Consider the following 26,398-nt stretch of genomic DNA (forward strand, 5'->3'; position numbering starts at 1 on the left):
CAGCATATGAAAAGGATTGTTTTCTGGATATAACAGAGAGTGAATGAAAGGTGGAAAAGCCCTGGCAGAATGGTGATCTAGGCAACGTGCGAGTCTGGGACCAGCACCCAAGTAAGAAAGTAGTAACACCCTGGCAGGCAAGTAAACCAGGGGCCAGAAGAAACATTTTAAAAACAAGGGATTGAAATCCCAATCTGAAATTGTCAAACATTGGTAAAGGGAGGATCCATACCTCTTACTGAACAAAGTTATAAAGTTGCAAATACCCTGGCAGGAGAGTGAACCGGGAAAGGGAAAAGACTAAGATCGTCCAGGGGTCAATACCCCTCGGTGAAGTTGTGAAAACGGTAACAAGAGAGTTCTATGTGCTTCAAGTAGGTTCAAGGGAAAGGCCGAACAAACCATTCAAGAGAACTGTGTCTATTCAAGAGAAGTATGTGCTTTGAATTACACTTTAAGGACATTCAAGGGATGAGCAGTCTCCCCCTTGAGAAAAAAACTGGAACTCTAATAAAGTATTGAGAACAACTGAAGGGCTAAGAGCACTCCCCTTGGAACACGAGTAAGATAACGACAAAAGGAGAAGTGGTAATCATTTTTAAAGAAGGACAAGATCCAAAGAGAGAGAGCAAACCCCTAAAGAACTAAGGAATTGAAGATAATGAAAAGGAGATCTAAAAATTCCATCTGCGGAGTGAGAAAATGGGAACCCGGTCTAAAGGCGGAGTTGTCTTCTTTCACTCTTTTTTCTTTAGAACTGTGAAAATAAACACTAGACCAGAAGAAGGACTTAGGGAGAAAGTGGTCTCCTTATGATAACAATGAAATATGAATGACTTTCTCCTTCTGGAAGTTTTGGAAGACCAGCGGAAACATAGGGGAAGGGAAGACCCTTTTTTCTAGTAAAGCGTTATGCCACTTTTCTTTGTTACACTTTAGAGCTCTATGTTTTGTACTTTGAAAAGCTACAAGTAAATAGCTCACAGAAATCATGTATGCACATTATATTAAGTTTAGCACGTAAGGGTCAGTCTAGTGTTTTTGGACACAGGACAGGACCACTTTATGGTTTAAGATCCTGACACAGACATTGCTTAGTTTTGTTGAGGCAGGGAAATCCCTCTTAGAATTGGGGACAGATGGGATTTCTCTGACCCGCTTTCCTTTATGCATCATAAAAGTCTGTAACCCACATTTGAAAACCCACTTTGTCCGAGTTTTACTCTTGATCCCTCACAGTATCCTCGCACTACAATTGACCAGTAAACATCTGTGAACCACAGCTTCACAGTCAACATGTGTGCAGTAGTGTGCATCGGTTTACTGCTGTTTAATACTTAAGATCTGTGTACAACATTGTGGGTATGTAGCTAGATACATGTGTTCCTATAGTGGGTTAATGTGTGACCGGGGCTTCTGAGCTGAATGACAATCATACAGGATAAAGAGTTCTTACGTTGAGGAGGGTCCGGGCACCGCTGTGGTGGTGATATGGCATCTTGCACATGGCCTGGTAATCAAAGAGGGTTACCCTGTTTAAGAAATCAGAAAGACACATCCATTAATCCTGCGCCCACTCAATAGGTACTCCACCTCCTGTTTGCTAAAGACAGTACATATTCGAAGGGGAACAAGCCATTGACTCTGTTGTCTTTTCACTGATCCCATAGTGGTACCATAAATGGCAACCTGATTACATTAGAGGAAATACCAAGGCATGATAATTAAGCCAGATGATGTCAAAGGGAGGGACATCACAGGGACTTTGATCGTGGTGACATTGCAGAAAATGGATACAAGACTTCCTACTATAAATGTAAAAATGAAAAGAAAAATGATAAATAACTTGGAAATCCTAGTAAATCAGATACAAGGGAGACATAGCTTCACAAGTGTGAATAGAGGGGTCCCAGTGGGGCCCTTGGTGAGCCCTCATCTTAACGATGATAATAGCCTCAGGTATCTAGTGTAGCTCAGACGTCCGAGCCATAAGTTCTTTGATGTTTCCAATTTAGTGTGAATATGGGGCACAACAGGGCCAGTACTGCCGCCCTGCTGGGCGCCAGAGACTCAGGATATGGCTCATCTGAAAGGTGTGAATCTAAAGAACACAACGGTTGCAATATGACTCCCACCGATCCCTAAATGACTTCCATGACCCTACTTTATCCTACTTGCCTTCAAGGTGTAGGTATGTTTCTCAACCCAGCCCAGGGCTTCTGTAACTTTCAGCGTGGAGGCACCCCCATGTGCAGGGAAATGAAGGGGTGGATTGGACCAAAAAGAATGATTTAGTAGAATATGATGATTGGCGGGCCGAAGACTACTCTAAAGTCAGCAAAGCATGTGGGGCTGATGAAGAGTAAGGTCATGAGTTAAGATGTGAGACCTGTTAGTGCCTACATGTTAAATGTATTTGTACCGCGCACCGTTACCAACGGAATTGGTCCCCAAGCGCTCTGGCGGATCTGTAAACGAGAAGGTGGGATGGGTTAGTATGGTGAAGAAGGAGTAGTATAGTGAGAGATTTGGTGTTCTGTTGGCAGCTTCATCTCAGTATAGAATGTGCTCTGAGCTTTGGTGTGAGTATCAGAGCGATGTCAGTCCTCGTGTCCTGTTGTTGCGGTTTATGTGTTGTTGCAGTGTGGTGAAGTGCTTACGGCTTGCAGTGCGAGACATGGTTGTATTCGTTTTTGAGTGATTTAAGTATGCAGAAAGTTTGAGCTTTTTGGTTAATGGGTTATGTTTTGCAGCTAATCCCCACAGCACGGCCAAATGCCTAGACCTTGTGAATCCTGCACGGTGTGAAACCAGCCAGACCTGTGAGTCCTGCACAGCAGGACAGGGGTCCAGGCCCAACTGAGCAGCGAAGCACAGCGCCCCACTTCGCTGGGTTTGAGAAACAATTGAACAATTCAGTACAATCCCATAACACAGCGAGACCCGAGAGTCCCGCATAGGGTGAGAGAGGCCTACACCCAAAAGAATTTTAGGTATTAGTGCGAAACTTCCCTTGGACACAAAGTATATCAATAATCAATGTAGTGTAATGCACATTTATCCCATCGCTGCCACCCGTGTTAGGACAGTCTCTCTGAGGTCCAACTAAAGGCTTAGCAAGACCCTTCAACTGAGGCAGCACAAGACTCTACTCCCAGTGCAAGCTGTACCACCCGAGATCACGGCAGCATAGACAGAGCAGTCGGGTCCATCCCAGGAGGGAGAGAGGGCCGCAGAATCAGTACAAATGAGATTGTGATACAAATGTTAGATGTTAAAGGTTAGTTTATGTCGCGCACTGTCACCAACGGAGTCGGTCCCCAGGCGCTCTGGTGGATATGTAGACAAGAAGGGGGTGGCCTATGTGTACAGTCTTTAGTGTCCTCCTCTTGTCGCTATCTCTCATTATGTCTTATGTTGTGTCGTGTAGTGCGTTCCTTGGATTCTGTTATTATTCGGTTGGTTGGTGGGAACCAGGATCGGTATTTACATTCAATGTTCTTTTAGCGGTGTGGGAGTTCTTTTGGTTGGTCTTTTACTTATGCAGTGAAGAGCCAGGATTTGAGCAGTTTCCTGAATACTAGGTGATTTCATGTTTTCCGTATATTCTTTGGTAAGTCGTTCCAGGTTTTCGGTGCCTGGTGAGAGAAAGAGGTTCCCCGAGTTTTCTTCTGTTGTTTGGTTTCGGTTCCAGGCGGATGTCATTGCTTGATCTGAGCGTTCTTGTCGGTTGGTGTAGGCGTAATTTATCTCTCAGGTATTCTACGCCTTGGTTGTGAATTGCTCTGTGCGTGATGCACATTGATTTGAATTTTATTCATTGCTTTATTGGTAGCCAATGTAGTATTTTTAGCACAGGTGTAATGTGTTCTCTTCGGGGTATTTTGAGAAGGAGTCTGGCTGCTGCATTTTGTATGCGTTGTAGTTTTTTTAGAAGTCGTTCAGGCATACCCAGATATAGGCTATTGGTATAATCTACTCTGGACATGACCAGAGCGATGAGGGTAAGTGTTTTCTTGGCGAATGACTGGAACGGTAGGATCCTTTTTGCCGCTCGCAGGAGAAAGAAGCATTTCTTGAGTAGAGCATTTACTTGTGGCTATAGAGTGAGATTGTTGTCCATCAGAACCCCCAGGTTTTTTACAATCGTCGATGGCGCAGGGGTCGTACCGAGTTCTCTTGGCCAAGGGATGCAGTTGAAGTCTCCTCCGTTTTTTTGTGATGATCATTATCTCTGCTTTGCCTGGGTTAATATTGAGGAGGTTCAAGTTCATCCAATTGAATATATCACAAAGGCAGTTTTCTAGTGGTGTGTTTACTTCTTGGCTGTCTTGTATTTTGAAGATTATTTGTGTGTCGTCAGTGTAGTTGTAGCAGGTGAGGCCGTGTCTTTTGATGATTTTGATTAATAGATATAGGCAGATGTTGAATAAAAGTGGGGAGAAAGATGATCCTTGTGCTACTCCGCATGTGGGGTCTCTTGGGTTGGACTTGAAAGGTTTCATCGATACAGTTTCCATTCTGTTTGTCAGGAAGGATTTGATCCATAATAGGGCAGTGTCTGTTATTCCCAGTCCTTCTAATCTCCTTATGAGGATGTCATGTTTGACTGTGTCGAATGCTGCGGGTAGGTCTAGAAGTATCAAGGCAGTACTGTTGTCCGAGTGTGCGTTTGCTTTTAGGTCGACCCATATTGAGAGAAGAGCTGATTCTGTTCCTCTCACTGATCTGAAGCCAACTTGTGCCTGGTCTAGTAGGCAGTGCTCTTCTATGAATTCTTGGGTTGTTTTGTAAATGTACATTTCTAGCAGTTTGGCTATGCACGGGATATTGGAGATGGGTCTGTAGTAGGATAAGTCCTCTAAGTTTCCTGCTGTGTCTTTGAGTAGCGGCCTGATGTATGTCGATTTGAAGGCCTGTGGTACTTTTCCTGTTGAGATCGAAAGGTTGAGGACATTCTTATGGTATTCCATGGAAGTTCCTTGTTTGAGGATTGATTTGTATATGTCTGGGGGGCAGAGGTCTTTGGGAGAGCCTGATTTGTTACTTTGATTTACCAGTTTGACGAAAGTCTCCACTGATATTTCGGGAAAGCTTCATAATTTGTTTGGATGTTCCTCGAGAGGATAGGTGGGTTCTGTAGTGTAATCGTGTGGTCTGTTTTGTATGGTTTGTTGGATGGTAATATTATATTTTTGAAGTGGTCTCCTAGGTCATTGCATAGTTTTGTTGATGGAATTGGCGTGTTGTTGCATCCCGGTGGGTTTCCCATTTCATTTTTGAATCTGAAGAGTTCTTTTGGGGTGTTTGGTGCTTTGAAGATTTGGTTGCCGTAGTGTTTCCTCTTCACTTTTTGTATTTCCTTTTTGCATGAGCGGATCTGTTGCAGACATTTCTGTTTGTTTGCGGTGTTGTTGTTGATCCTCCATTTTGATTCTAGTTTTAGTTTTTTTCTTTTCATGGCGCTGAGTAGTGGGGTGAACCATTTTCCCATTGTTTTTTTATGCGAGGGAGTGAAAGGCTTTTCTTTGGCGATGTCGTCTGGGGTTATTACGATCCACGTGTGAAGTAAAGCTACTTTTTTGTCCAGAACCGCTCCTTCCATAATTGTTGCTTGTGGTTTGCTGCGTTCCAGTAGTTCAGTTAGGTTGGAGTTTTTGATGGTTCTCCAGTTTCTTTTCATGGTGGTTGGTGGTTTGTCTTGTTGCTTGTTTATTGGAATGGCTGCTTGTCCAATGTATTTTCTCTCTCGCTCTCTCTCCCATAACCTTTCTGCAAAAGAAATGTGGCCTAGTCTTTCTGGTCTTCTCTAGAACCATGAGGGGTAGGTTATATAGTCCCAGTTTTCCCACCTGACCAAATTGGGAGAGCCTAGGGATGTATGTCACATTTTTTGTTCTTTTTTTCTTGAGTTTTTTTACCACAGAATGAGGGGGCTCTCAGACCCCCCCCCCCACTTGCCATCCCCACCCCTAGCAATATTGCCTGACCCCAACCCACATCTACATTTTGGTGATAAAAGTGAAAGAAGAAAACGAGCAAAATACATCTTAGATGCTTTTGTCAAGGACTTCATTTGGGGGTCGCCAGGGGTTGCAGTTACCCCTGTGGTCTCCCTTGCTACACCTAAAAAAGAAAAAGAAAACCCCTTTTATTATATGGAAGGTCCTGGGCTGTGGCTCTTTGTTTCTGGAGTGGCTATCTTTCTTATTCAGGACTCTTAAAAAAAAAAAAAAACAGGGGGTTCCACAAGTGTAACACTTTGAGAAGTGACCCTAAATAACAAAGAATAGGAATACAAATAGTCTTTCTGGAATTCCATACAATAATTGCTAGACTGATTAAAGGTTTATTTTGGGCACACATCAGGGGGTGGGTCATTGATTTTGTTGTTAAAGACCTCAAATTCACAATGCAGACAAAAACCATATGTATTTTGCAAGTTGCGGTTATAGCATGTTTTTTTCTGCCGTTGTCTCTGTTACGATCATCATAAGACATTCCATCTCGGTGTCTCGGTCACTTGACAAAATCCTTGTGCCTAAAAGCTTGTGTACAGTGTAAAAATGTTTGATCATAGCACATCAAGTACCCCTTGATTTCATTGTGCAACAATTAATGCATTGTTGTAATGTGTCTATCTTTCCTGTCTCCATGGCATGCTTTTCAGGATGTTTGTTGCCATGCAAAAGGTAACGATTGCCCAGAGTACGGGATGCCGTGTGAGTGCGCTGCTTTCCCTGCACTACTCTAAATTCTTCATTACACATTTATGAACTCTCAAATGGTATGTATTTTACAAACCGCAGAAGCCTGGAAAGTAGATCCACGCAGGCTTGACATGTGGCCAAATTTGCACCAGACCTGAAGATGAACTGGGCTGCTGTTAAATCTCACCTACCAGTTTATTGGTATCCACTACAGAGTGTAATTTGCTTTCTGACTTTGAGAACATTCCGACATATAATTGCTCATTTTACTATAGCCGGTGAGATAGTTGTAGCTGGTAAGATAGCTCAGTGGGTTGAGTGCTCGCTGCTGCAATGTGTGTGTGATCTGCAGGTTGCAGGTTTGAATCCCGGCAAACCCAACTCAGCTTTTTATCCTTATGAGGTCTATAAATGAGTACCAACACAGGTTGGGTGATATTGTATGTATATTTGTTCTGTATAAAGCACCTAAGCATGAGTGCTTTTTAATAACACATCATTATCGTTTGGGCTTGGACGTCTGGTTGCATTCACATTCATTTGGTAATATTGGCCTATACACATTGATATTAACAATACATATAGTGATTCATTCTTGTATGAAATGTATATCACATTACAGTGATATCGTAACCATATTTATGGTAGTGTACTTAGGAACAATGCTATGTGATGCCACTTCCTGTTTTGTCAAGGGGTGAAAAGTTGTGTTCCATAGCTTCCTGTGATGTCACTAAGGGGTGGGGTCAAATGACATCACTTCCTGTGATGTCACTTCCGCTACCCCAGGCATTTTGGTGGTATGACGTCCCTGCTTTTGGTTGAGCAAGAGGTCTTCTGCCAATCCTCAGCATGTCCCTACATTTCAGGGTGCCTTATTTATTTTGCCTGGCAACATTGGGAGCGCCTAGAAACTGGAATATGATGCACGATTATATAATACATGGACATGCACAGAGGTACAACAGGCCTGCGTGGTGCAGTGAGAGAAGAGGAGAGGCTGTGGGGGTGGGCTGGGGGGGGGTTGGATTGGGGGAGCCCAGCAATTCTCTCCAAGTCCTCCGGTTCCTCCGCTTCTTTGTTGCATTTCTTTGTCACACCCAGAGGAGAGGGTCTAAAAATATCCCCTCCTTACTGTCTGAACATCCCCATGTTCAGGAGCTCCGTCATTACAGCGCCGTTCTCTTCACCCAGGAATCTTCCAGTCTGCGAAAACAAAGAGACAAAAGGCCACCGTCAAGCAGAGTGACACCAGGGCAGAACGGGGCAGAGGGTGGGGGGCAGGCGGAAGCTGAAACAAAGAGGGGACAGGCAGGGGCTGGAGAAATGAGCAACAGAAAGCACACAAGACTGGCAGACAAGTCTGATAGACCGAGAGAGGGGACGACACAGAAAAAGATAGAGAAACGATACAGGGAGATTTAGCGATAAAAGGTGAAAGAGGGCGATACAGAAAGAGCGAGATGCACAAAGAGTGACATGTGAAAGGGAGGGAAAAAGGAAGACTTAAGGGAAAAGTAGAGCAAAACCCCCCCCAGAGCCTGGCATTACGTTGGGGGCAGTAGCCGGCAGGCCATGTCTGTGCTCTGAGGGCTTCGCACCAGCACGTTTGGTACCTTCTATCACAGCCTTCAAAGCGTATAGGTGGGAATAGGAAATATCCCAGTCACAGCGCTTGCTATTGCTGCCACTGGTACGCTGCGGCAGGGGGTGCCGGTCGCCTGGGGACTGGAGGCAGGAAAGGTTCCTTTGGCCAGGACTCTTGCTGAAAAACACATTGTGGAAATTGGGGGCTGGTCTGGGTTGTGGCAGCTCTACAATAGAGAGCTGCGGTACGAGGCGCCCAACTATGACCACATTGTCGGTGCCATCCGTAAAATAATGTGAACTGTTACAGAATATGGGCCTCATTAAAAGTATGGCGGTAAGGCACCATACCTCACCCTTCCCACCCCCGAGGCCAAGCCACTTCCATCATTGCCACCCAGCTTCTCGGTCATTCGACCCATGAAGCGCGTGTCAGCTGAGGCTTTCGCTGCCACCTTCTCACCCCCCTATTCCCCCTTCGCTGACTCTCATCCTGACACAGCCCTCTCCACTCTCCACTCTGCTATTTCTGATACTCTTGATATCCTTGTCCCTGTCATGAGAATCCGCCTGAAGCCCAAAGCCAAGTGCAACTCTTAGTACGACACTGACCTCGTCACCCTAAAACGCAAGTGTAGGGTGGCCGAGAGGAAATGGCTTGCTTCATGTACATCCTCTGACAAACTGGCATGCCGCCTGCTGCAAAGGCAATACCGGCTCTCTGTCAAGAAGAGAGCGCATATCCAAGCCTGCGTCTCTGCGGCATCAAACAACTCGGCTGAACTCTTTAAAATCTGCAAGGAACTGGCCAATCCTGCCGCAGTCTCTACCTCTCCCGTCCCCTCCCAGGCCCTCTGTACGGCATTGGCGTCTCACTTCATCTCTAAAACTCAGGACATCCTGTCCTCTCTCTCCTCCTATCCCCTCCCTCCCCCCACTCCCTACTCTTCCTCTGGCCATTCTGCAGCCACCTCTCCTCCCTCCTTCTCTGCCTTCCCCCTGTTCTCTGCAGACAAGGTTTCTAGACAAGTCCGATCTATGAAAGTCTCGTCGACACAGGTTCAGCCCTGTTCATCTAAAACTATCAAGGACCACATCGACTCCCTGGCTCCTGCCCTGGCTGACTTCTGTAATCACTCCTTCGCCACTGGAGTCTTCCCATCCCCCCTGAAGCACTCCCTTGTGCACCCTCTTCTTAGGAAACCCACTGCTGACCCCTCTTGCCCGGCCAACTATCGCCCAATCTCCATCACTCCCTTCCTGGGAAAGCTCCTGGAGAAACTGGCCATCTCGCAGCTTAATCTCCACACTGAATCTGTTCGGTGTCTCCATGACCATCAGTCTGGCTTCAGAGCTGCCAGAAGCACGGAAACTGCTCTCCTGAACATCCGTGAAGACCTGCTCTCCAATCTTGACTCTAACACCCCTTGCGTCCTAATCCTGCTTGATCTCTCTTCTGCCTTTGACACTGTCAACCACGCCATCCTGCTCAACCGTCTCCGTGATAACCTGGGTATCACTGGTCAGGCTCTGGCATGGCTGACTTCTTTCTTCTATGACCAACCCTCTCAGGTCCAACTTGGGTCCTTCCTCTCCGCTATCTTTTTCTCTACCTGTGGTGTCCCCCAGGGGTCTAACCTCTCTCTCTGGCTGTTCAACCAATATCTGGCACTCTTGGCCCACCGCAATACTGCTCTCTGTCCCAGCTTTTAGTGTTATGCGGATGATACTCAGCTCATTTTCAGGCTACCCTCGGGCTCCTGCTGTACTTCCCTCATTTCTGACTGTCTGTCTACTATCCAGGAGTGGTGTGCCGCCAATGACCATTGCCTTAATGCCAGTAAGACTGAGATTCTCCTCATTGGCACTCCCGCTCCCTCCTTTCCTGTAGACCTCTGGCTGGCCACTCTTGGCCCTCTTCCTGCTCCTACATGTGTGGCTAAAAACCTCGGGGTCATCTTAGACTCTACACTCTACACTCTCCTTCTCTCCTCACATCTCTGATGTCTCTAAGAAGTCACACTACCAACTGCACCTCCTCAGAGGTATTCTTCCTTTCCTCTCCTTCCCCCAGAAGCTCACTGTCTCCAGTGCTTTGGTTCTCTCTAAGCTGGACTACTGCAACAGCCTCTTTCTAAATCTGCCTGCTTCTACTCTCCGCCCTCTGCAACTTAGCCAGAACAGGACTGCGAGACTTGTTCTTGGCCTCAAGCCCAGGGATTGTATCTCCCCAGGACTGAAATCTCTTTACTGTCTCCCTGTGGCTGCGAGGATTAAGTTCAAAACCCTCTGCATCGTCCACAAGGCCTTCTGGGGACTGGGGCCTCAATACCTTCAACTCTCTCTTCTCAAATACCTTCCTTCTCGAGCTTTTCGCTCATCTGCCTCAAACTCCCTCAGGGTCAGTCGCTTCTCCAAGCAACAAGTTGGTGGTAGATCTCTTTCTTCAGCTGGGGCCTCCCTCTGGAACAGCCTCCTTGAAACTTGAGGAGAATCATCTTCGGTTCCGGAAGCACCTCAAAACCTTTCTCTTTGCTTCTGCTTTTTCTCCTCCTCTCCCTTGCTGACTTCCTGACTGACACTGACTTTGCATTGGTTGCCTGGCCGCCCTCTGATCTCAGGCCCAGGTCCCCCCCCACCAGGCGCACTCCTGCACTGCCCTCCTGGCAACCGGCACTTGGGGACTGTTCTGTATCCCAATAGTCCCACTACCGCACTTGCCCTTGCACTTGCCACCTGCTGGCCATACCTTAACTATTGTTATTATTCCTTATCCCATGTGCTGCACTGTCCTCTCCCCCTTCCCATGCACTTGCGCGATTTGAATGACACCTCGCCTTGAAACACCTGTGTATAGGCGTGTTATAAATGCCATATCATATCATATCATATCAAGGTACCGAACTTGATGGTATCATTTGTACTGTTATTACCGGTACCAGTGCTACCACCCTCCCCATTCCCATTGATCCTTATGGGGCTCAAATGGGAATGGTGAATAATTTTTTACAGAGCCCAGAAAAGGGCAATTACTGGGTCCGGCAAGGTCGTAATGACCTGGAAATTGCCCTTTTCTGGGCGCCGGAAAAAAATGAATACTGGCGGCAGCCGTGCCTATACTACATGCACAGCTACCGCCAGCCTCGTAATGATAGACTATGTCTTTGGAAGTTAGAAAAGCAGCAGTGTTAAAAGTCATTATGGTCCTTTAAGTGGACCAGAGTGACAGGGCGTCTTCAAAATTTCTTAGTTCTTTTCTTGTCTTTTGGCGCTCAGCAGCATTGAGCTTCTAGGCTCTTTCTCTGAGGTTGAGTCATTTAGAGTGGTGTACCTGTGAGGAATATGACCATCCGCATGGTGGGTGTGCTCATGCCAGGTTTTTTAAAAACATTTTAAATGAAATTGAATGATGGCAGATCAACCTCAGGAAAATGTGTGGGGCTAACCCACACACAATTTTCTATGCTGGCCGCACGACATAGGCATAGACCCGTGTACTCTGGGTGGACACGGCTTGCAGGCGCAATCCCCATGTCATATTTATTTGGGATCTGACAGGTGGAGTACAAAATGCATCTCCAGAAGAGGGAAGGCCAAACCTTCCCCCTGCCATGGCCAGCCTAATTAACTAACAAAGGCTCCATGGATCCACCCTGTCATTTTGTTGAGCCATGTAGCTAGTGGCAGCATTCACATACGAATCAGAGTTTAATTCAAACAGGCCCACATGGGGCATGACTACAGAGCATAAAAAAGGAGACAGAACATCCCAACACCCTTTCATAGGCACTGTATCAAACTGAAGCTAGTAGTCTTCCCCACAGGGGGAGTCCATTTAGAAGGTACAAGTATGTGGTTTCACAGAGCCCACAGAGCCAGAAGGTCTGTCTCACCGCAGCTTCAAGGGAGAGCTGCCACTTTAATAAGAAACCACAGAGAGCTCCATTAACCAGAGGGACCCTTTGATCCACAACAGACAGGAAGATGGGTGGAACTTAGTATTACATGTTTTCACCTCTTTACCTTTTTTTTGCAAAGCACTCTGGCTATGACCTCACACATACAGGAGATTGTTGTGGGGACCCAGGATTGTTTGATTAAGGTAGGCTTAGCCTGCACCAATCCCTATGGTCCAATTGGCTTTAAATGAGGGCCAAGCTCCTCTTTTGGCAGATCATATGAAGACTTCACTAGAAGCAGAAGGAATAATTTATCAATGGATATTGGCTGAAGGTACAATCTGTCTTACAGCTTCTGCCAATGAAGGAAGGTCAGGCCCTCCATGAGGGAAGAAAGAACCCTCCCCTAAACATCTCCTAGGGAACAGTGGGAGATACCGAAACCAGAGGACCCTCCAGCAGCTCCAGAACCAGTGCCCCAGCCAGCACACAGCATGGCCCGCTAGGCTCTGTAGCAAGGTTGCTAGGTGGGAAGTGCCAGAGAGTCTCTGAACCAAACCAAGAACAAGGCAGTTGCCTGCAACACTCTCCTCAGCTTTGGGCCGTCTGCCTTAAAGGACAACATGAGTCCAGAGAGTAAGCTAGGAGGAATGTATCAATAAGCATCTGCTGACATCCACCTTAAAGGACGTTTTTGAGCCAGTCTAGCCCCTCGAACTGCAACCGACTGCACCGCTGACTGTTGTTATGCTACAATCACTAAAGCCGTCTGAGACACCTCGACCAGTGCTTCAGAATCACTGACCAGTGCTGAGACAATGAATCCCGACCCTGAGCCGTGTATAGGCCACCCTACAGCCATCCATCCAGCTTCGCTCACTGAACTGTTTGCTTCCTGATACCGCAGCTGTATTCCATCTTGAACTCTGTTACAGAAGCTGCAAAGCGCCTTGAAACTGAATCGACCCTGTCGAGCACCAAGAACACCTACAAGCACAAGGTTCAATGTGGTTCTGTCCCCCTTGTCCTTCTACGAAGGCACCTATAGACATTTTAAGACCCATTGCACCCTTTGTGCTGAAGCCAAGTATCCTTGAACTGTTGCGATTATTTACTATACTGACCACACTCCTGTTTGTATCCAGAGTGCATCAAATATCTTTCTTTCAAACTGTCTTTCTTCCACATTCCTTTACAGGGTGAATTGTATTTCGTAGTGTTGCTAGAACAATCTGTTGTGATAATAATAAAGTAGATATTTATACACAACCTTGACTGGACAGTTCCTATTATCATTGGGTATTAATTGTATTTTCGCTGTGTTGCAACTAACCAATGATCCACGACCTTTCGGAGATAAGCCTGCAGTTCCATCCATATTAAAAAAATTGGACAAGGAGGTTTATAATTTGCTTGTGTTCCTAATCTGTTCGGATCCCTGCTGGTGAAGTAGAGGTGTGGGGCTGATTGATGGTTTAGAAACCGATATTCATCCCTGGAACACTGAGGCCCCGGAAGTTGATTAGTCACAGTGCCTCCAGTGGCAAGTTGGGGTTGAGTCGGTTCAATGCGTGGGCTCCATTTGGGTTGAGAGTCATTTCCGATATAGTCAATGGCTTCCAATAATTTGGGATGGTGTTCGAATCAGTGGTGAAATTATGCTTCTGCTAGGCAGACTCTGCATTCGAGCTCGGTGAGTGGATGGCTTCCAGCAGGTCAAGTTAGCGTGCAAATCAGTTGCCTCCAAGAATTCGAGCCATTGATTGGTTTGATCAATGTGGTATGCGCAATGGTTTCAGCTGGCATATGGATGGCTCAAAGTGCAGTACTTGGATGGTTCGGAACATGCCAAAAGCAGTACCATGGAATTTGTAGCAAGCTGCTTCTGGAGTGATGGTTTGCTGCAAAGCCAAATCCAGGGTCTCCAGGACAAGTTATGCAATTCCACTCCAGGAAGTTCACTGGCAGCTACAGAAGGTCCTTCATCTCCGTTGAGAGTGTAGAGGAGGTCCCAGATATGACCTGCACCCCTGCCCCACATTGAGAGTTGCCAGTAGGTACTTGCTGTGATATGTGACGTATGAGGAGCAAATGAACCAACAGAGAGTCACACTGGGACTCTGCCCCTTGTACGTAAGGCGATCAATACTGGTTGAAGCAGCCAAACGCTACAACCCTGGGCAGCAGGATACCCTATCAGAAAGCCATACCAGCCACTGATACGAAATGAGGAATACCTGCACAAGGTCCACGAGGAGACCCCTAAAGCCTTAATGGAAGGCCAATGAAAATAAACCAAGGGCCTGAGCAGCCCCGAGAACAAATAGACTTGGCTACTGAAAGCACGAATGCCAGTACTAGTAACTGCAAGGATAATGATAATGGATGCAGGGGAGAGTCACTGTTAAAACTTAAGAGAATGGTGCAATAACACAAGATGGAAGCAACCGCCCTGCTGAATGTGTGTAAATAAGCTTGAAATGCAAGAGGCTAAGAAATCGATACTGCTTGCAATGCCTAGTAGAAGAGTAGAGCGGCAAGCGCCAACCATATATCTACCTCAATTCTGCACAATGTACACATGCGACTCCATTTTGTGAAAGCAGAAATGTACTCAGGCAGCCAAAGGCTTGACAGGCCAAATTTAGAAACCCAGCAAAGACCAGAGAAGGAGTGGAATCGAAACTCAACAAAGAGAGGCTTATGCCAGGGAGATCAAGGTCAACCAGAGAAGGGGAGGTGAGCATGAGCTCACGAGACTCCAACTAGAGAGAATACCAGCCCGCCCGTGAAGGTCAAGATAAGAGAGGCCCATGCAGGTGGCCAAGCGCACACAGAATTAAATGCACAAAAGGTTGGAAACTGAAGCAGATTCACGGTGAACCAACACGTGACCAGACAGGCGCAAAGATGTACCACCGCCTGATGTCATCCAGAACCAGAGGGTGCCATAACTTTTCCTGATAAGAGACTACAGATCCAAGGCCATACCCAGCCAACTAATTGACACATAGCCCTAAAACACTGATTGATGGAAGGGAGGAAGGGTGAATCTTGGGACACTAGGCACCTAGGTGTCTACTCTGCATGATGCTAATTAAAATGGAGATTTATGTTTATGGGTGTAACTTGCCCAATCACAAGGGACCATGTAATCTAGGGTCCCATAGACACTGTAACCAATGAGACGTCGTACTTGTAGTGACGTCAATCACGTGTGTTGTAGAGGGAAGGGCGTAGACGCCCACTCGATAACAGTTAACCAACCCACTTGCGTTATTTCCATATACAGATATAGCACCTATACTTAAGTTACCTTTCCCAACCAATTGTATTGCATGATGATATTTGGTAGAATTAGACGTCAATGATGACAGATTGTGCCCATAAAAGAGGCTGTTTGACTAATGTTCGAGGAAGTCGGGGTAAGGCAGGTGTTCGGGATGCTGCTGATTTCCATAAACTGATGTATGTATCATTAAACGGACTTCCCTTTGCCATTTTACTGAGTCCTGATTATTGAACCTTGCTGGAGTATATGAATCCTGCACTCTGTCCTCGCATGGTGCAGCTATCTTGTTTTACTAGTTTTCGAGGGTGAGTACTGACCAATGGGCCAGTCAGTAATTTCCTCTCCTCGTCAACACTTGGTAGCACAGGATGGTTTTGGCCATCGATTATAGATCATTGATTGATATAGTATAAGACACCTTTAGACCGATGGCACAAAGTAACTCTGGGCCTTTGGTTACATCACGAGTCCTTTCACTATTCCAGCTGAGTAGGCTGAGAAGCTCCCCGTGGACAATGATAGTGTAATCATTCCCAAAAGAAATCTGCAGTGGGTCTGAAGGAACCCGCCTTTCCAAGCATAACCCTTCTCAATCCCACAGGCAGCAGATCGGAAGAAAACCATAAAAGCAGGAAGAGGAAGGGGCGGTGATCCTGAAGTTCCAGAGAGTAAAAGAGGCGATCGGTGAGTGAAAACAACGAAACTCGTTACCTTGGCAAATGTCTTATAGGCCTTAGAGTAACAAGGGGAAAGGTACCGGAGGGTGGTGGAGAAGATGAATACAGTTAAAAGTAGGAAAGACTGTAGAGATATAGAGGGTAAAAACCCAGGCACCTGAAGTAATTGGGAAAAATACCGGAGGAGCACCCGAGAAAAAAACTGTAAGGAATACCGGGGGGGGGGGCACTCGAGAAAAAAACTGTAAGGAATACCAGGGGTTGGGGGGCACCCGAGAAAAAAACTGTAAGGAATACCAGGGGGGCACCTGAGAGAAAACTGTAAAATTCACCTTGTTCCTGCGCTTTAAAGAGTGGTCAGAAGGAACTTGAACCCAGAGCCCACAGAGGGAGGACTTTAGGCTACGATGATGTTTAAAGACGTCATAAAGGGGTTAGTTCAAATCCCATCACGGGGTAACAATTAGAAAGTAGGTATACGTATGACCAGCTAGCGTCTGTCTAGTCTGTAAAGCGTCTGTCCTATATGTCCTCTTATGTCCTTTATATGTCAAATGTGAAATTGTTGTACTGTTGATTAATTGTAATGCATTTTGGTTTTATGCGATTCCGTAATTGAGAGGGAATCGCCACTGAATTGAGAAGTGTTGAGCGAAACTGTTGGTTTGGAGCTTGGCGGAAAAGTTGGATTGGAGCGTGCCTACGTGGTGCTCGCTCATAGTAGTAAAAAGTTAAAAACTGTGTGAATATTGTTGGAGACGAAACTAAGAATGGAGGAAGTTACCCCGCTTGCACGCTTATGCAAGCAGTTGCCAAAGCATGCAACAAAATTGAAGAAATATAGCCAGGAGTGGGTTAAGGGCACTGCAAATAAAATGTTTATGCCATGGCCCCAAAATGGGTCATTGGCAAAGGCTGTTTTACAGTACATGACCACCTTCCTACATGCCACATATAGCGGGAAGAAGCTCGATAAACGCCTTGCTGTTCTCGAGCTTTGGGAAATGTTTGAGCAAGCAAAAGAAGAAGAACCCCCCGCAGACTGGATATTAAATGTATGTACGGAGGGGGTGAGACGCCTACCGCGCCACCTGCCCCGCCGGAACCAGTTGTTGAGGGAAGTAAGTCAGAGGGTCTTTACCCACTAAGACAGCTTAAGGCAGCCACAGGTTATAGCAACCCTGCATATGAGTCACCTGCGTGTAGCAGTAACAAGACGAAAGAGAAGGAACAGGAAATTGACTCGGCACATGGGGAAAAGAGAGGCGAGGTGAGGAAAGGAAGGACCAGGCACAAACGAGTGCACCTCTAGATAGAGAGAGAGAGGGAAAGAAGCAGAAAGGAACCCATGAGTTAACATGTACAAAGGACGAATGGATGGGAGGGCAGATACTGTTGAAGTTAGATGTAAAAAGGAAGTGATGGTGCAAGGCCGAGTGAACGGTTTGATGAGGCGCAAAGAAAGGAAAGGGAAAAAGAAGTGGACATAAGAAACAAAAGGGCAAGAAAGAAGGATAGGTTGAGGCAAGAACAACTATATCGCGAAGAACAAGGTATACCGCTCAGTCGCACGCAATATGCAGCCTACGAAAAGTACAGGCAGAACATGCTTAGGTTAGAGGAAGAGAAGAGAGTGCACGAAAGAAAAGTAAAAAAGCGAGAAGATGAGGAAAGTAGAAGGACAAAGGATCATAGAGATGAACGGATGAGGGAAGTTGATAAGGCTAGAAAGGAAGCGAAGAAGCGAAGAGAAATGGATGAGGAAGCAGAACGTAAATGCAGGCAAAGGGCGCGAGATTTAGAATATTTGCAACGGGAAGTGAAAAAAACCCAATCCTGTTGTAGACTTGGAAGACATAGAAGAGTTCTTCCCTGCAAGCGATGCGGTACCAGGTACAAACGGGACAATTATTGATGATGACTTCAACACCAAAAGCATCGGGGAAGCGATAGATAAAATATATGATGAGATGGGACTGGAACGAATCTCCCAAGAGGGAAGGGAAGATGGGCGCTTAGAGAACCCTCAGCTATATCACACTGAAGATGTCACCCAAAGTAGTGGGAGTAGGGGTCGTTCCCTAGATAGACTACAAGTTGGGCAGAATGAAGTTGATGCAAGAAGCTGTGTAAACTGGGAGTATTCAGAATCAGACTCCAATGGAGAAGCGGAGAAAGTGGCGTATGACAAAGGGAGGCGGTGCGAAAAGCAGCACCCAGGGAATCGAGAGATACGATGGTCAGATGCAAGCGGTCCATAGATAGGTCCATGGACAGTCCAGCCGACATGAAGAGGTACCCAACGGTCGGAGAGGGGCATTGGTACCTGCCTATACAGATAGGCTAAGAGCATTGCCAGGTAGAAGGCAAGGCGGGAACGCCGCCCAGGCAAGAGACCGAGGAGGGATAGAGAAGGAAAAGGAGGATTGCGCATTCCAATTCCCACTGTTAGAAAAGGGGGGAGCAAGACCGCAATATATTCCATGGCCACACATGGACCGAGAGAATCTTAAAAATAAGCTTCTAATGCTGACCTCCGGAGCCGGAAAGTGGATACATGAGCTAGTGAAAATGACGGGGGGCGTCACTCTAGCCATAGGGGACATTAAGGGTCTTCTAATTGCTATACTTGGTGAAAGAGCAGACGACGTGTGGAAAAGGGCAGGATACTCCAGGGTAACCATAACTAACACCTCTCATGACGGAGCGCCATTTAACAACTGTAGAGCAGCAGTGTGGAAAGCGCTGCGTACGCTATATCCAGACACATCTGATATGGGAGCTATAATGACTCGAAAAATGAAGGAGTCAGAGGATCCTTTGCTTTATATCCAGAATTTTCAAGATGCGTGGGTGCTCGAAATGCATGAGTCTTGGACAAAATCTATCCCTGTATTCTACCATATATTGTGCCAAGGGTTACCAGAACCGGTGCAAAAACAGCTAAATAAATTGGTAGGAGTAGAAGCTAAACCATGGGCCGAAATCCAGTTGACGATTGCCCATTACTGTAGATTGTTGCAAGAAAAGAATCGGAAGAAAGAGGCAACACGTAAGGGAGAGGAGGCAAAGCTAGTGCAAAGGAAGCTCTCAAAGTATGCTCTCGAGGGAGCCATGCTAACAAGCCCAGCCGAATCAAGTGCACAACATACAACTAACCCGCCGCAGACCAATCAAGGTAACGCAGGATATTACCCGAGAGGAAGGGGATTTGGAGGAAGAGGATGGCAGAGAAATCAGGGAGGCTTTAGAGGTAACCAAGGAGGTTTTCAAAATGTTCAAGGTGGTATCCAGAGCGCACCAATGGGCAGTCCAACTATGCCAGATGGCCTGACCACCGCCAGTGTGTTGGCTGTGTGGAGTGACAGGACATGTGGCGCGCATGTGCAGGAGCCAAAGCATGTGGCAAAACAACCAAGGGATGGGGCAGGCATGGTGAGTCAACCTGCTACCCCACAACAGGGCAATTTACAAAACTATACCGTGCAGCAGCAGGCGGTTGGCTTGCAGCGAGGTGCAGAGCAAATGGTCCAACCACTGAACATGGGGAATGTTCCCCACACAGACACTGCCACAAGTGTCTCAGGGCACTAATTCCGGTGGGGGAAACCCACAGGTATACAGTGGACCGAACCTATATATGAAATAGGACGGCTCACAGGGGACTCTGATGTGTTCTATCCTATCAGTGACACCAGACCCTAACAGGGAACCTAGGGTAAATGTCACCATAGGGGGGAAAGAATATTCCTTCTTAGTTGACATGGGTGCAACACGCTCTTGCATACAAGAAGGCAAGTTCTCCCTGTCCGGCGAGGCAATAGATACCCAGAGTTTTACTGGACCTCATAGCAGAGTTCCCTTTACTGATGCACTCCCAGTCTCCGTGGGAGAGTGCAACATGAATGTATCTTTATTGTATTCTTGTCAGTCCCCAGTAAATATCATGGGTCGGGACTTTATGACAAAGTTGAATATGACCATCTCATTCACTGAGGATGGCACAGTGTGCTCCACTCCAGGAATGCATTATTCAAATGTGTGCGAAATGATTAGAGCATACTCTGGATGTGCAGCCATGAGAGCCATACCACTGGAACCAGAAGTGTTCTCATATGGCGTACGAGTGCTTATGGCGGGGTTGCCAGACCTCGCAGACAAAACTATGAGAACTCCGGATGAGTTTCTATTCAGGCCAAGAATACCCATGCACGAAGAGGAGGGACAAGTATTTCCCTTAATGATACACTCTGCTGCAGTGCGAGGAAAAGTGGTATTGGTTGAGGGATGTGACAATGAGGGCAGACCTTGGTGTGCGATTGTCACCATCGAAGAAGGGTATCGAGTGACTGACGTCACCGATGACAATCTATTTGAAGAACACCATGACCTAGAAGAGACGCGGGTGGAAGTGAGTCTCATATTTTGGGTCAAAATGATCAGGCGGGAGCTACCGCAGAAGATGATGTGAGCATTAGTATGTCCAGAATACTTTGATAACGACATGGCCCTGGTGCCGGCCAAGGTATGGACTACAGGGCCCTATGACATAGGTCTCCTGAAAGGGGCCGGCGAAGTAAAAATTTAATTGAAACCAGGAGCAATTCTGCCGCGGGCACGGCAATATCCCATGTCCAGAGAAGCGGATGAAGGGATTGCAAAGTCAATCTCTGCCATGATGGAGCAGAGCATCTTAGTGATGTCAGAATCACCTTGCAACACGGTGATTTATCCTGTCAAGAAATGAAAGGGAGGGTCCTGGCGTTTAATCCAGGATTTACGAGCCCTAAACGACATAGTCGAAGCCGAGTTCCCTCTAGTCCCGAATCCATCCACAATTTTGTGCAACATACCCACTGAGGCAAAATACTTCACGGTGATCGATTTTAAAAATGCATTTTTCTCGATCCCACTGCACAGTGACTCACAAGACCTTACGTCATTTACCTTCAGGCAAATGCGCCTGAAAAATACGAGGTTGCCACAGGGGTATTGCGAGTCTCCGTCTATTTTCAACAGAGTCCTGCAAATGGACCTAAGCAATATTGCAGTGGACAGTGTTGTTTTGCAGTATGTAGATGACATTCTAATCTGCAGCATCACTGAAGAGCAATGCCGACACGACTCTGTCCAGCTATTGACTATATTGGCTGAGAAGGGGTACAAAGTGGACAAGGACAAGTTGCAATACTGCCAACAGGAGGTGCGGTACATAGGGCAACTGATCTCACATGAGGGGAAAAAGGTAACCCCAGAAAGGGCTGAGGCTATCATGAACACGGCCAAGCCACGCACAGTAAAGCAAATGCAAAGCTTCCTAGGCCTGTGCAACTATGTCAGAGCATGGATCTTTGACTACAGCTCGTATACCAAGCCCTTGTTGCTGGCCCTTAAAAAGGCCCAGGCGACGAGAGAAGAAATTGAATGGAATGAAGCGATGGAGAAAGGGTTCACAGAACTCAAGGGGGCAATTTGTAAGGCCCCAGTCCTCGGGATTCCTAACTATGCTGAGAAATTCTATCTGTTTTCTCATACTGATGGCGATTTTATGAGGGCAGTGCTAGCGCAGCAAACCTCACTGGGCTATAAACCCCTAGCCTATTTCAGCGGGAGTCTGGACCCGGTTATGAAGGGCCACTTCCCATGCGAACAAAATCTACCTGCCGCCGCGTTCGCCATTGAGAAGGCATCATCCATTGTGATGGGGTGTTCCATGACACTATATGTTGAACACTCGCTATTCGCCATACTAGAGAAGCCAAAGGGCACGCTGACTTCTCAGAGAGCATCTGCCTACGAGGTGATTATCTCCAATCCATCGATCAAAATAGTGCGATGCAAAACGGTGAACCCTGCTGTGTTTATTGCTGAGCCAGTCACAGAGGGAGAACCTGTGAATGACTGTGCGAACTATGAAGAATACTATGATGAGATCCCCAGGGTCAAGGAAAATGCCCTGCCAAGTGGAGAGATCGTCTTTATTGACGGGTCTTCTAGAATCGACCAAGAAGACGGACAGGGATGGCCGTAGTGAAACACATGGCAAATGGAGAGTTCCAAGTACTTGTCAGTGCAAAAATAGCATCTCATTATTCGGCGCAGGCTGCAGAGCTACTGGCACTGATACTCGCCATTGAGAACCATGCAGACCAGGAAGTAACAGTGTACAGCGACTCCGCCTATGTGACGTCAACAGTGCATGCAGGATTAGCGCGCTGGAAAAGGAGGGGCTTCCTCCGAGCAGACGGCACGCCAGTGCAACATGCAGCCTTGTTGGACAGGATGATAAAAGCACTACAGCTCCCAGTGGGCATAGCGGTCGTAAAATGTGCCGCTCATACCAAAGGGACAGATTTTGTGTCACGTGGAAATCATGAAGTGGACATGGAAGCCAAACGTATGGCATCCAAAACTGAAACAATCATGGACGTGGAGGTGGCACGTACCCATGAACGAATGATGGTAGCACAAGCCAATCCAGAAGCCTATAGCAATATGGGGCATTCTCAATTAATGGAGCTCCAGGGGGAGGCCCCTCAGGAGGAGAAAAATTTATGGAAGCGTCGAGGGTGTTCTTTAAACCCCTCTGACGGATTGTGGAGGCAAGACAGCACTGGTAAACTAGTAATGCCTGTCGCCCTTCTAAAAGTAGCACTAGAACAGCTTCACTACCCCATTCATATGTCAAAACAAAATCTTGCTGCAACGCTCGCGGAAGACTGGTTTATACCGAAATTTAGCCGAGCATGTTGCATTCTCTGTGGTAAACTGCATTGTCTTGCAGCAATTCACTTCTGGGCACTCAATAAAAGTAGTGAGAGGAGTCATCCCCAGACCAAATGGACCTTTCCAGCACCTACATATTGATTATGTCAATATGATTCAGGTGTGTAATGGGTAAAGGTATTTACTTGTGGTGGTGTGTCCCTTTTCCAGATGGGTAGAAGCAGGCTCCTGTACATACCCTGACACTGCCTGTGCTGCAAAATTCCTGGTGAGGGAGGTTTTCCCTAGGTGGGGGGTGTGTGAGGTTATGAGATCAGACAATGGGCCTCATTTTGTGAACGCAGTGTTCGAACACATTAGCTTGTTGCTTGGTATAAAGCACAAATTCTCGTCGGCGTATCACCCAGAGGGAAACAGGATATGTGAATGGATCAACGGCTTGCTTAAGGAAAGGATAGCCAAATTGAAGCTCACATTAAGAAAGGGATGGATGCACTGCCTACCACTGGCATTGTATGCGCTTCGGAACCAACCAGGCTCCGACCATCATCTTACGCTGCATGAAATAATTACTGGGAGGAGAATAAGAACTCCCCTTACCCCCGAGACAGAGCTAGATGTGATGCCCAGTCAACTAGGGAGGTTCTAGGAGAGGAGTTGAAAGCCTATCTGGATTGTCTCACAATAAGTGCCACTGTCATTGCAGGCCAGCTACAGCGACGGCGGAAAGGGGGCAGCACAGCACGAACCACTGCAGATAGTGCTATTCAGGCACAGCTCTCAGCCTTGGCGCACCACTTGTCTTTCCTGGTAAAGAACTTTGCGAGAAAGGGATGGGACGAGCCGAGGTTTAATGGCCCGTTCATCGTAGAGGACTGCACCCCGTCAGCTGTCAAGCTCAAAGGCAGAAGCGCCTGGATCTTCCTGAATGATATAAAACCCTTTATAGGAGAGAGCACTCCTACTACATCTACTGCTGAGGAATCCACAGACAACGGGGAAGGACCACAGCACGTGCAGACAAGGTCTATGGCAAGGAAGAAAGACGCACAAGCAGAAAACACAAACTAAGGAGCTCGCTGTCAAAATTGTGGCTGCACACTGAACTTCTCCTCCAGGCACTGAATGAGGAACAAGACCTTCAAATGAACGCAAAGTGCAGCTGAACTCGCAGGGTAAAGGAAAAAGTCACACACTCTGAACCTGCAGTGACACTGATAGCTTGATCACGTTGAGCCGCAAAGCATTGAACACAAACTCTCATACTCTGATAAACTGTAAAAACAGGACACTCTTGTAAACTAAAACTGGTATCCTGAAGCATCCAGTATCAAGACTCTGTTCACAGACATATGGTTCACCCCAGCAGAAGTCTCAAGTGGGATGTGCTCACCTATTTTCAGCTAGTAGTACTGTCCTATCCGTCACTCATAGGGAGAGAAACAAGTGTCAGTGAATATATTCAGGATCCAGAAAATAAGAAGATAATCAGGCAACTACTGACTGTCATCGCAGAGGTCTTCGCTGAGTTGCCCGAGCACAGTGAACAAAAGACTAATGCGACCGCCTCAAGCATGTATTTACGAAGTTACCTACATCTTATTCTTTTGAATCGTTAAGGAGTGCCCAGAACTTGTCGGGAGATTCACAGATACCTTGACTTTCATCAGAGATCCCCGAAATAATCACATCCTGAATCAAATATGGAGTAAACTGAACAATGTGATAGCAGACCACGCAGCAGGAAGGTGCAAGACCTGTTCACGACAACAAAAAGACTTGTGATCGGGCACAGCAAAACAAAGCAAATGTCCCTGTCCCCTCTAGACATGCAGCTAGCTCACAACATCCTGATTAGGCTAGTCACAGACTATACAGAAATGGTAGGAAGGCCTGCTGATGTCAATGTTGCTACCTTCCTTAGAGATCCAGTCAATTTCCCACACATGAAGACTCTTCTCCATGGCATTATGCTCCAAGTGGAACTGTCCAACTTCCAGCGAGAATTCCTAAGGAGATTCCTATGAGACTATTCGGCGAGGGACAGATCGAGAAGGCAAAGACTGATCACACTGCATGAAAGGCCTGTGACCTAAGAGCCAAAGCGTCAGAGCAAATGTCATTAGCACCCGAAGACAGTCGGTATGCGTTTTGTGTTTTCTTTCATCTCATTGAAAACTTTCCAGAACTAGTGGGCAGACCCCACAACATTGATGTGCCCACTTTTCTTAATGATCCAGCAAAAAATGCCCAATTGAATCGGCTCCTGAGGGCTATTGCATCACAACTAAGAAGCAATTATGGGCATCCACTGCTAAGAAGAGCCTTAGAAGGGGGAGATCCAAGATAAAAATTTCCATCATCCCCCAGCCGGGGACAGAGCAAGGAAACAAAGACACAGTTCTTTATGCTTCCAACGTAGAACGGACCGAAAAGGCGGAAACAAGGACAACGACATCTTGACTTCTTTTCCTATTTTTCTTATTTTTTCTATTTTTTGCATCATCGTTCCGTAGTGGAGTAAATGGGGGAGAGAGAGACTGTTCACCAAATCGACCTCGAAAGACCAAGTGAAAGGAACAGAGACACGAACTTCACTGCCGTGTTTACTTTTTTCAACCTTTTTTCTTATTTTTTCTACCTTCTCATATGTTCACTTCTATTTTTATTTTTTCAAAATTTTATCTTGCGTGATTTGTAGCGAATATATCCTTCCATGGTGTCACAGCAAACAAGGTCCTGTATGTCCCCAGGGCCAAGACGAGTTGGAAGAGTGCCCTGGGCATACGCTGGCCATACAAATACAGGATAATTATGATGTGTTGAAAACGATAGTCTAACCTTTTTCCATAGTCTAGTTAAGGAACTGTACTCCATACTCAGAGACTATCATTGTCAGCACTCATAAGAGGGGGGACATTGAACTGCACTTGTCCTTTTAGTGTTTATTGAACTTTGAATGACGAAAACAGAATAAGAAGAAAAATAAACTATTGACTGTGCTCGTATTTGAAATGGGGGCCCAAAACAGTAACTTCGTCATGCCACCAGTGGAAGGGTGCCCCCGGTTCCCTGGAAGGAGATGCTGCAAGCTGTCTTTCAAGGCCGTCATATGTATTTGCATTGTGATTATTGTAGTATTTTTATCGTTAACTATTAGAACTGCATTTTATATTGGTGCACGAAGCGTCCCAATGTCTGTGCATCCACCAGATAATGAACATCTGGGGCCCACAAAAGCACCCAGACCTTATATTGTCATCCCTGTTCCAAGAAAAACGGATGATAAAGCAAACAAGTTACAGTTGAATGTAATTAGCAGTAACACGTATACACTTGAAATAATGAATGGTGAGAAAGGCTGGAGACAGGGTCAGCACGGAATGAATGATAGCATAGCATTGTCCACGGCACGCACCCATACACTGAGTGCACACGAACAAGGGCAAGTGTCAATAGCTACGAAACCGCAGGCCAAACCAATCGAAAGAGAGAAATCACCTGTGG

General features: G+C 46.5%; 1 protein-coding gene across 6 annotated transcripts in view; it reads right to left on the bottom strand.

Annotated features, from left to right (window-relative positions):
- CACNA2D4 (calcium voltage-gated channel auxiliary subunit alpha2delta 4) overlaps positions 1-26,398 on the bottom strand; it is a 1,390,363-nt gene that overhangs the window by 155,381 nt on the left and 1,208,584 nt on the right. For all 6 annotated transcript variants that reach the window (XM_069628636.1, XM_069628639.1, XM_069628635.1 and 3 more), the window contains 2 exons: positions 7,846-7,916; positions 1,457-1,532 (listed from right to left, as the gene is read on the bottom strand). In XM_069628636.1, coding sequence (XP_069484737.1) covers positions 1,457-1,532; positions 7,846-7,916 — 147 coding nt within the window. The remainder of the gene's footprint in view (positions 1-1,456; positions 1,533-7,845; positions 7,917-26,398) is intronic.

The sequence above is a fragment of the Ambystoma mexicanum genome, chromosome 12 (genome assembly GCF_040938575.1).
Source record: "Ambystoma mexicanum isolate Mex_15411 chromosome 12, UKY_AmexF1_1, whole genome shotgun sequence".
NCBI lineage: Eukaryota > Metazoa > Chordata > Amphibia > Caudata > Ambystomatidae > Ambystoma > Ambystoma mexicanum.